General features: G+C 35.1%; 1 protein-coding gene across 8 annotated transcripts in view; it reads left to right on the top strand.

Annotated features, from left to right (window-relative positions):
* dnmt3ab (DNA (cytosine-5-)-methyltransferase 3 alpha b) overlaps positions 1-12079 on the top strand; it is a 592789-nt gene that overhangs the window by 548939 nt on the left and 31771 nt on the right. For all 8 annotated transcript variants that reach the window (XM_039748778.1, XM_039748775.1, XM_039748773.1 and 5 more), the window contains 3 exons: positions 856-900; positions 4000-4079; positions 8210-8322. In XM_039748778.1, coding sequence (XP_039604712.1) covers positions 856-900; positions 4000-4079; positions 8210-8322 — 238 coding nt within the window. The remainder of the gene's footprint in view (positions 1-855; positions 901-3999; positions 4080-8209; positions 8323-12079) is intronic.

The raw sequence follows: 12079 nt of genomic DNA, 5'->3' as shown, positions 1-12079 counted from the left end.
GTGGCCTTGTCAAAGTCCTGACCTGAATCCAATTGAGATGCTATGGCATGACCTTAAAAAGGCGGTTCATGCTAGAAACCCTCAAATAAAGCTGAATTACAACAATTCTGCAAAGATGAGTGGGCCAAAATTCCTCCAGAGCGCAATAAAAGACTCATTGCAAGTTATCGCAAACGCTTGATTGCAGTTATTGCTGCTAAGGGTGGCCCAACCGGTTATTAGGTTCAGGGGGCAATCACTTTTTCACACAGGGCCATGTAGGTTTGGATTTTTTCTCCCTAAGTAATAAAACCATCATTTAAAAACTGCATTTTGTGTTTACTTGTGTTATATTTGACTAATGGTTAAATGTGTTTGATGATCAGAAACATTTTGTGTGACAAACATGCAAAAGAATAAGAAATCAGGAAGGGGGCAAATAGTTTTTCACACCACTGTGTATATATATATATATATATATATACTATATATATGTATATGTATATATATATATATGTATATGTATATATATATGTTATATATATATATATGTGTGTGTGTGTGTGTGTGACCCTTGTTGAAAATGTTATTAGAAATATTATAGATATGCTGTAGGCTTTGTGAATATGCATTATTGACACAGATTATACCCTATTGTACCATTTCTTTATATTTTAAGCATGTGTTTCACACAGATTTGGGTGCATTTTAAATGCAGAATAAGTATGACATAGTTTGGTCCTTACAGATGCAAATGTGTTGTGAATTATTATTTAATAACAGCATCATAATGGCTTGTTGATTTTAAATATTTATAGACTACTTTTAATCTAAATATTTTTTAGAACTACTAATCTTATTTTTTCTTATTTCTAGAGAGACTTGTATATGAAGTAAGGCAGAAATGCAGGAACATTGAAGGTAAGGGATATTGAGCATGTGTTTTCTGTTTATTTAAGGTCTTTGAAACTGTCTTTCATTGCATTTAGGAAAAAAGAAAAGAAACATTCCCATTAATGAGAAACACATCTTTTATTAACATATTTAACACTTTTATTTCATTGCAAAGAAACTTAGATTAAATAAATTTTTTGCAATTTGTACATACATTGTAACAAGGCACTACTGTATATACAGTTGGCACCCGACCCGACACATACTAACAATAGAGGCACGTGAAAAATAAACAAAAAGATTTATTTTCTTTGTCTGTGGGTTATGCCTTCCTCGTACCCACAGACACAACACAGTCCCAGAAGCACAAAAAACAAAAAGCAAAGCACCAACAAATATCAAATCTTCCTTCGCCACCCCCTCCTGGCAAGTGTTGTCCTCCTCCTTCCGACTCTGGCTCCCGGAGTGTGTCTGCCAGCTTCTTTTATATCCCACCCTGCATTTCCGGGTGTGGCTGTGCTACAACCTACATGGGCTCAGGAAGCCGTGCAGCTTCCCCTGGCAGTGGCCACAGAGCCCAACAGGCATGAGCTCCGGTATTCCACAATTGTGGCCTGATGCAACCCAGGGGGGCTGCCACCAAGTGTTCCGGGGGACTTAGTGTGCATCTCATGGCTGTTCCCCTGCATCGAGCATCAAAAGGGTGTCCCGGCCAGGCATGGGTCTCGGCCGTCCACCACAACATATAGTGTATAAATGTTGAAACCTACTTAGTTTAATTCAGGGTCACAAGGAATAATTTTATTTGAAGAAGAGAATGTTTAGAAAAACATTAAAATTGGTATTTTTCAGTTGTGATCATATCTGTTTTTTACAAACGTTTGGCATTAGGTGAAACTACATATGTACTGCTCCAGCTTTAACTTTTTATATACACACTATTACAGCCTAGGATAAGTATGTTGTCAGTTAATCCTAATAACTGTTCTTTGACTGTTTTTGACTATTTAATGGTGGCTTCTTCACAGCAATTTCAAGAATAATGATTGTACAAATTCCATTTTTGCCCTCAACTTACTAAAAGTTGTATAAAATTGAATTTCACCAGCATTTAGCAGTGTTTTCACTTTGTTTTGAAAGAACCCATTTTCTTCTGGAAATACAGCATTAATTCTTCATAATTTTAAGTAATTTTAGAATTTTTTATCTCTGTTTTCTAAGACCAAGAAGATTCAAGTTGTGGTCATCATAGCTCATAGCTCATTGCCTAGACTTCCTCTTGTGTTGTTATTCCTTTCTTGTGAGATGGAGACCTTGACTTGAACTTCACAAGGAATACTGCATGACTCAACATAATTTTTGCCTTTTAATCACTTTTGTATATGGGCCTTATACATAAACATGTTCTTGTTAAACTTTACATCAAACCAGAAAACCTTCATGTAATTTTACCTGATATTTTTCTGTTTGTGTGTGAAAAAATTCCCTTAATTTACATTAAACTTCATTCGTCATGTAACCTAAATTTAACAAACTTTTCAAAATTATTATTCATATAAATTGAACTAAACATTTTAAGAGCATAAGCCCAAACAGTAACTCTTGCAAAACTGAACTTTAAGCTTTACAATATTTAAAAAGAGATCCTCATTTATAATACATTGTTTTTGGTGTTGAAAACATTGGACATGTTTAATTAGGCAAAGACAGACAAACAAACAGCTTGGTTTAAAATAATTGATGTTGCTATTCATAAAAAGGTATGTGTAGAAACAATGATAAAAAAATAAGGAAAGTAATATTTAGCTTTGAAGCATATTCTTACAATATTGAGTTTACTTTGTGTTTTAACAACTTTTTTAAATTTCTGATTATAAATAAATGAAATTTTAAGCACAAAATTAAAACATGTTCTTAAAAGGCAAGTTATGTTGGGCAAAACACAGGAGAGAATTGTGCATTTTTTTCATATTGTTGGCTTCAGAGAATTGGCAAGCTAGATGAAACCAAACTGGAAGTGTAAGAGTAGATTTCTGTTGCAGGATACTATAGTGAAGTTAGCATGTTAAAGTCATGCAGAAGCAAACTGGGGAGATTCCTTTTTTTAATGTGTCAGCTCCTTACTTGGTATGTTCTGAAACTAAGTTTCCTTTCTCAGTGGGGTTTAATTTCACAATAGATATATGCAGTAGGACACAATATTTTCACACTGCTCTTGAAATATTGGTCATCCAAGAATAATATACAATATTCAAAGCATCTGTTCAGATAAGGGATGATCAGTCCTGGAGGTGGGGAGCCACAGTGGTGCTGTCTTTTCTTTCCAAGCCATTCCTTCTATTTCAACTGCAACATGTTTTAATTACACTGTTTATACCATAATCATATTAATCCAAACATCTGCATCATATTACCTTCGTTTTAGCATTTTAATAAGTATGACTACTTTTTTTGTTGACTTATTTCTTTTAAAATACTGTTGTTATTTAGGTCTTTGCTTGTTATTGGTCAAACAGTTGGAGATAACACTGAAAGTACTATTTCTCTTTGGTGTATACTTTGTAAAGGGTTAAATCAGAATATCATTAAATGAGTAAACTCAACAGTAAAACAAAATTGTGGAGACATGTCTGTCTGACTGCAGCAGAAAATGCATCCAATACTGACATTGTGAAATGTCATTTATATTTGATCTTAAGTAAGCAATGGCTAAAAATAAGCAAAAAAATAACAGTGCAAAATGAAGGTAAAATGAAATGCTTAGCTTCTGTAAATTAAATCAGTCCTGTCTGAATTGTTTAGATTAGCACAATAAAGAAATAAATAGAGAAACAGATGCAAATGTGTTTGAAATAGAAGTCAGTTTCAAAACACACATTGGCTAGAATGAAAGCCAACACTCCCCGTGATTGTCCAGGACTAGGAAGAAGAATCCTTCTTATAGTCAAAATTGTTAAGTGCATATGTTTTCTTTTTTGTTGTATTATTAGGATAATTATGACTTTCATTAACCACTTTTCAAATGAATGAATAGCTGATTAAAAGATCTAAATGCCAGATGACATTAATGTGTGTTAATATTACAAAATTATTTAGAATTATTTAGCTTTTTTCTTTTTCTTACAGATATCTGTATTTCTTGTGGAAGTTTGAATGTTTCTCTTGAACATCCGCTCTTCCTGGGAGGCATGTGCCAAAACTGTAAGGTATGATACAATTTACTGGAATTATAAACCTTTCTAAAAACGTATATTGAGTAAGTGATTATTTTTTTTTTTACCTGAAAGTATTAGTTGGTGGATGTCAATACATCTGATAAATGTTTAAATATATTGATATACTGTATTTTTTAGATTCAAGTTTTGACATGGAGGCTTAGTTACACTTTAAATCAGGTTGCACTTCTTTTATTTTGCAATAAAAATACATTTTTCTGTCATTTAGTGCCTACTGTTTAAGGACAGAAAGTGGCTCAGATTTAGTAATGCAGAGTGATGCAGTAAGAGTGAGAATATATGGATTCAAGAATTTTCTCTCCCTTCTACCACTGATGACAAAATTGAGTAAGCCTCCAAAATGTAGCCAATTTTGTCCCCTTCATTCCAAACAGCACATTATTTTTTTTTGAAAAAGCCTCAGAAGGTATTGATCATTTTATAATGTAATTCTGACTGACAACTGAGTGGCAAGACAATTAAAATGTTTTCTTGCCTCATTTTTAATGTATTTTAATGTAATGTAATATAATCCAAGCTCTTATAGCTTAGTAGCACATGGGTTATGATCGCCACAGTGTCCTGGATTCAAATCCTGGTCCTCTGTGAGTGTTCTCTGAGATTTTCACTCTTTCACTCATTTCCCAAATTTGGACAGGCTACTTTAAATGTATACATAATAGTAATTAAGGACAGGAACGTGACTGAGCCTGGCAACCCACTAAACGGTACTACTTCCCTTGAAACCAGGACTGGCAAATACAGTGGAATGCAAAAGTTTGGGCGACCTTGTTAATAGTCATTATTTTCCTGTATAAATCGTTGATTGTTACGATAAAAAATGTCAGTTAAATATATCATATAGGAGACACACAAAGTGATATTTGGGAAGTGAAATGAAGTTTATTGGATTTACAGAAAGTGTACAGAAGTGTGTCTCCTATATGATATATTTAACTGACATTTTTATCGTAACAACCAACGATTTATACAGGAAAATAATGACTATTAACAAGGTTGCCCAAACTTTTGCATCCCACTGTAGGGTATTGTCACCTTTGACCTTGTACTGGAAGATTCAAACTTCAAAATTAATGAGATGTTAATCCGGTCTTTTACGTTTTAATTAGATACCTAAAATAAACAATGTACATCCATCAACATTTTTTAAATCTTCTTTGGTATTTACATAGTTTCAGCAACTAAAATTGTTTTAGTTTACTTATTCTCAAAAAGTCCACAACGTCAACTCAAATTAAAGAAACACTAGCAGTGGTTTGTCTTTAAACCTTCCTAATTTATCTCAAATTTTAAATTTTAAGACCATGTCACACTATGCTTTTTTCCCTTCCTACTGTTAATGGAAGTGCTGTGTCACATAGCATCTAATCTCTATATGCCTCACAGTGTGAAAATAAAATGTAAACAGTATTGGGGATTGTACGACATTGATTGTTGTCTTCTGCACCTAATTCCCTTTTCTTGTTTGAGTTTAACAATACTGTACTTAAGATTCTTGGAAAGCCCTTGAAAGAATTAATAGCCAGGATTGTGTGAGGAATAGCCACCAAATATACATAAATTCATTGCTGTCCTTCAGGTCATCTCTGAGTATTGATCCAGTATTCTCAGTATTGAAAGGGATCCGTTGTTTGACACCATGTAAGTTAGGTCCCAGGGAAAAAGATAATCAGAACTGGATGCTCATCTTGAAGTGTGCATTGCTTGGTTCATGAAGCATAACACTCAGTAGGTGATTCAGCTCTTCTCTGAATTTAGAAATAGCTTAATGAGCATCAGTTCTATTTGTGTTTTCTTTTTTTAGCAGAATGTATGTTGTGCCTGCTTATCTTTGTCTCAACAGGAAACATAATTGCCTTCTATTTTTATCTGTTCTTCTGAGGAAAATACTACAGGCATATTTAAATGTGGTTTTCGCTCTCACTTTATAATTTGCAATTAAGCAGTCTGAAAATAAGTGTAAGCTTTTGAAAAAAAACCTTCCTAATCTAGCAAGACACTTTTTCAGAAATCTATTTAAAGCATTTCCCTGATCAGCTGCATTTTTCAAAGTATATTTTTAACAATACAGTTTAGCATAGTGGATTAATTTCATTCACAAAAAACAAAGTCTGACTAAAAGGCATAAATCAACAATATTTTTGATGTACACACGTTGGCTTTGTTTATATGGTTATTTGTAAAGCAGTGTAGATGGTTTTCATTATTTGCAGCAAAGATTTACATAGCAGAAGTGAAGTTTTATTCATAAAGTTTTCATCTGTAGCACCAAACAAGTGTTTATTACATACAATAGTTTTACAAACCTAAGAATATTTGAGGTTTCCTGTTATAGGGAATTCTGTACATTTGTAAACTCTATGTTTTGTTTGCTACTAACAATCTCTGTGATCTGGAATTTTCTTAATATAAACTAAAATCTGGCATTAATTTCAGCAGTATTGTACATGCTTTCCTAATTTTCCATACACTCTTTACTCCATCTATTTATTATTGAACCCGTCCATTAAAAGCTAATTAGGACCTCAGTGATCAGACTATAATCTTCAGAATGTATCCAGAATGTAGCATATTATAATTTTAGTACTTCATGATTTTAATAGCACAAAAAATACATACTGTATCAATGGAAGGTATTAGTCACTATGGATGGGGGATTTACTAAACAGCCCAAGTTCCACTCACAACCAAAATTAGCTGATTGGTAACTCAGGTGAAGTTTAGCATGTTTCAATCCCTCTTCCCAAAGAAATCTCACTATGGCCTATGTTCAGAAATGGTGCAGCCTTGCAGTGGAGTGTCCGTGTTAATTTGACCTTGACTTCAACTAGATTGACAGCAGAATACTGCACTATGCATGCTCGAACTACCCATTAGCCATTGCAAGAGTGTTGTATTGCATCAGCCTCTATCCATTGTTGTAACCTCATAATTTTCATATTGCCCATATTGTTTTGATTTACACCCATACATATATATATTTAAAACACATAATGTGTATATATACGCTACAGTATATATGTGCCAATCAGGATGACTTCCAGATGGATAAACTTTGATTATGTGTACAAGTGATGGTAATGGAAGTACAGGGCAAGGGAAAACAGGGGAGGCTGAAGCAGAGGTGTATGGATAGAGTAAAGGAAGACTTGACAAAGTTATGACTGGAGGAAGTCGAGGCTGACTTGTATGAAGAAGGTGGGTTAAACACATCAACTTCACATAGAAGTAGGAAAACATATGAATAAAGAAGAAGAAATAAAACCACACAGTTATATGTCAGAGGCATTTGTGACAATATGATGCATGGGTCTCAGGGAGGTTGAGGATATAAAGACACAGCTGTGGCTGGCAGAGTATTTTGTTTTGGAACCCCAACGGTTTGTGGTTTATGTTGTTCTTTGGGCTCATCAGTCTGTGATCTCCAGTATGCACTTAAATGATTTGCGTTGGTTTGAGAATTGAAAATTTTAGGTTATGGTCCTCCCCTAGAAAAGCTGCCCCAATTGAAATAGTTCAAGTACATGATGGTCTGCTTCATAAGCAGAGGAAGAGAATGACTTGTCAGCTGAAGCAGCGACCTCATTTCTGTCACTGCAAACCTCACTAGTGTAGTGATGATAATGAAGGGTGAAGTAGTACTTGACTGCAGATTGTTTGAGTATACCAATAAGGATGTTAAAAATTAGACATCCATCCATCCATTTTCCAACCCGCTGAATCCGAACACAGGGTCACTGGGGTCTGCTGAAGCCAATCCGAGCCAACACAGGGCACAAGGCAGGAACCAATCCCGGGCAGGGTGCCAACCCACCGCAGAAAAATTAGACATCCTGTTAGTATTCCAAATTTTCGTTTTATATTAATACAAATACATAGTAATTTATAAAAGAAATAGTGGCATTATACATTTGTATTTTGTTTCTGATTATGCTATTTCAATTTCTTTTTAAATGTATTGTTGTGTGTACCGGGTAAGTAGGGAGTAAATTTATTTACAAATGCTCTTAATAAGTATAAAAAAAACTCATAAACAAATAACAGATACCAGAAATTTCTTTATTTAATAATGTATGTGTTTGTTTTTGGATCTTGAACAGAACTGTTTCCTGGAATGTGCATACCAATATGATGATGATGGTTACCAGTCCTACTGCACCATTTGCTGTGGTGGACGGGAGGTGCTAATGTGTGGAAACAACAACTGCTGCCGGTAAGATGTCTTAATGATTGTAATGCTTGCTAAATGTAATAGATTTTTTTAACCAGCCTGACTCAGATTATGTGCTACAGTCTCTTTAGCTGTATGACAACTTTGCAAGTATGACCAGATTATCCACCAGACATGAGCCTTGGTCCCCTGACTACAGAGATTTTCAAAGTTCTTTAACTATGTTCAACACATTTTTAAATTAAAACTAATTGAAGTAAAATGTTCCCAGATAGAGCCTGTTGTCCTAAGTTTGAGTAATTCTCAGAGCCCTAACTGTAGTCTCCAGGCACCCTTGGGAGGAGTGGAGGGAGTGGGTATTTGGGATATTCCCTTAGCTACAGGCATGTAACTTCAATTAAATGTCATAAAAAAATAAGTGGTAGATGCTGAAAACAAAAAAAAACAAAAAAACAATTGTGTTTATAAAGTTATGTAAGCTTTTTATTAATAGGTAGTTTAAGTGTCTCATTAGGACATTGAAATCTCGCTGTAATTGGGTGGTACTTGTTTGTGATACAAAGAGATGTTTTCTGTGCACCACTTTATTTAAAATGAAGACGGTTTCAAAACAAATAATTTGTAATATTGTCACAGAAGGCAGAATAAGAGGTTGTAGGTTATCTTGAAGAATATTTTATTAAGCAATTAACTTAAATTAAGCAAGCTGAATTATATACAGGCCATTTTACAATAGTAATATATGCTCTGACCACTTCAGATTTTAATGCTGGTTACATAGCTAAAGTAGAAAAGAAAAAGAAAAACTTATTTGTGTTTTATTGATTTAGCTTTATCTTTACGTATATTAGATACTAGGCTTGGGGACCATTAATTAAATTAATTGAGAATCTATACTAATAAAAGGCAAAGCCCTCACTGACTGACTGACTGACTGACTGACTGACTGACTGACTGACTCACTCACTCACTCACTCACTCACTCACTCACTCACTCACTCACCCACTCACTCACTCACCCATTCACTCACTCACTCACTCACTCACTCACTCACTCACTCATCACTAATTCTCTTCCTGTGTAGGTAGAAGGCTGAAATTTGGCAGGCTCATTCCTTACAGGTTACTTACAAAAGTTAAGCAGGTTTCATTTTGAAATCGTACGTGTAATGGTCATAACAGTCGACAACGACATGTTGAAATTTCTTATTTATGGCCCCATCTTCATGAAATTTGGTAGGCGGCTTCCCTGTGCTAACCAAAACCAATGTATGTACTTATTTCAGTGGTATGACGCCACTGTCGGCCACCATATTAAACTTTCCAATGGTCTTTGTTACTTATGGGCCCATCTTCAAGAAATTTGGTACACGGGTTCCCAACGCTAACTGAATCCTACTTACGTACATATATATGTCCATAGCCTGCAGCTCGATCACTGTGTTAGGCGGTGTTGGGTCCCCCATCCCAACGCCTCCCACGTTGTTGGCTGCCTGCCTATATAAGGCCGTCCGTCGCTCTGGTCTCTTCATTCCTTTCCTTGCTTCGCCACGGGATTCACGTCTCCCTGCTGATAACTGCAGCCTTTTTATTTATTCCAAGGCTTCTCCGCTGTTTTATTGTTCATTTATTACGATTATAGTTATTGTGTAGGTATTTTAGACTTACTTTACATTGTTCAGGTGCCCATTTCCTTTATCGCTCAAACCGTACCCCCATTAACATGTCTATAGAGGTGATCACCATCTATTAAAGAACTGTCACTTACCGAGTGGTTTCCATGCCCGGAGATGGCGCCTGCCTTTTCCATTCTCTGTTTTCATATTGCATGGCCATGTCAGGTTCGCTCTTGATATCCGGAGGAACATTGTGTCTTATGTATTGAATGACTGGGACAGGTTCAAGGTGTGGATTGATGACGGTACAGGAGATAATTATACTACACAGGAGTACTATAAGAGTGAAATGCTTAAGCCCTTCACCTATGGTTCTGCATGTGAGTTGATGGCTGCTGCTGAATTGTTCAGTTGTCACTTTCAAGTGTACCGAAATGGCCAAATATTTTACACCTTTGGACAACCGCCAATGCCTCTTAAACATCTTAGATTCACAGGTGACAATTTCAGTAGTGGACTCTTTGATGTTTATGAATGTTTAAACTCTCAAAAGCTGGATGCGAAGTTATCAATGAAACCAGTTGTATGCTTATAATGCTTGACAGATGCCGAATGTCACTTCAACACAACAAGTCCTGCAAATACTGTCGTAATTGAAACAAACCATGAAACTCAAACCAATTATGACAGCAGCAATCCAATCTGTGACAAAACAGTAAAAATGAGGCGTGACAGATGTCGTGGTACACTTTCTGATGCAGCTAGACGGAAACAACTTTGTGATGCTGCCTTCAAATACTCGCAGAAAAATCCACAAGTTAATTGACATGCTTTTGCTAAATACTCGCAGGCAAATCCACAACTTAATAGAGACGCTGCCGCTAAATACTCGCAGTCAATTCCACAAGTTCATAGAGACGCTGTCGCTAAATACTCGCAGGCAAATCCACAAGTTCATAGAGACGCTGTCGCTAAATACTCTCAGGCAAATCCACAAGTTAATACTAGGAATGCCTGTTAAACATCTTAGATTCATGAGTAGCAATATGGGTAGTGAACACTTCGATGAATGAAACCTGTTATCTTTACAATGGTTGACAAACACAGAATGTAACTTGAACACAACACATCCTCCAAATACGAACCTGATTGAAAGAAATAATGATAATCAAATCCTTGGTGACAGCAACACTCATAACAGTGACAAAATAATTACATTGACAATCATGTTACATTGTTTTTAAAATGTTTCCTTTTCTTTTTCATAACTTCTTTAACACACTACTTCTCTGCTGTGAAACGCGGGTATTTTGCTAGTGCAATATAAATTTCAGTTCACTTCCTACAATTGGAATTGAATTGGAATGTCCGGAAATAGAACTGAATTCAAATAAATTCCACAAAATTGCACTTTCTAAGATAATTTCACTTCATTTGCTAAATAGTCTACAGTACATTAAATATTGTGAATCACATACATCACAAACATGTAAAAGAAATATAAGAGTAATATATGTTGTATATATTATGCATGTTAATTTCACAAATCACTGCTATAAATAAAAAGTAAAACATGAAATTATCTCATTTACATGTATTACTCTGCACATTAATGTCCCTAACAATATTTTCTTAAATTAGAATAAAACAATGTTTCCCAGAACTCCATGCCAGGTGAAGTTTCATAACCTATGAGTATAAATGAAAGCTAATTAGGGCCCATGTTGAAGGTATGAGATTGGAGATTTTCTGCGAGTTTCATTGGATTGCTTTTGTGCATGATCATGGACTGTTTTGAGGAATCTGATCTGTGTATGAACTCTGGATTGCAATAGTAACACATACTGCAGATTTGGAATCCCTATTAAACTGGAAATGGAATGAGAAATCTGGAATTTCAGGTGAGTACTTGTACTGGGTGTACTTCTACAGAAGAATCATATACTAGGATTTTATCCATTGCTAATAAATGTGCAAGTTTGGTTATTTACCAATTTAAAACAAAAATTGCTTCTGTTTATGTTGTTGCATGTATACAATTATGCATGGGACAAGAAGACTTTATACAATTATTAAGTAATATCAATGAACATGTCTGGCAGTTATATTCCTCTTCCTCATCTTTGGCATGCAATAATGGTCAGTCCCAGAAATGTGCCTTTCCATGTGCCATTATTTAAGTT

This window comes from Polypterus senegalus, chromosome 3, assembly GCF_016835505.1.
Source record: "Polypterus senegalus isolate Bchr_013 chromosome 3, ASM1683550v1, whole genome shotgun sequence".
NCBI lineage: Eukaryota > Metazoa > Chordata > Cladistia > Polypteriformes > Polypteridae > Polypterus > Polypterus senegalus.
This window is presented reverse-complemented; position numbering and strand designations above follow the sequence as displayed.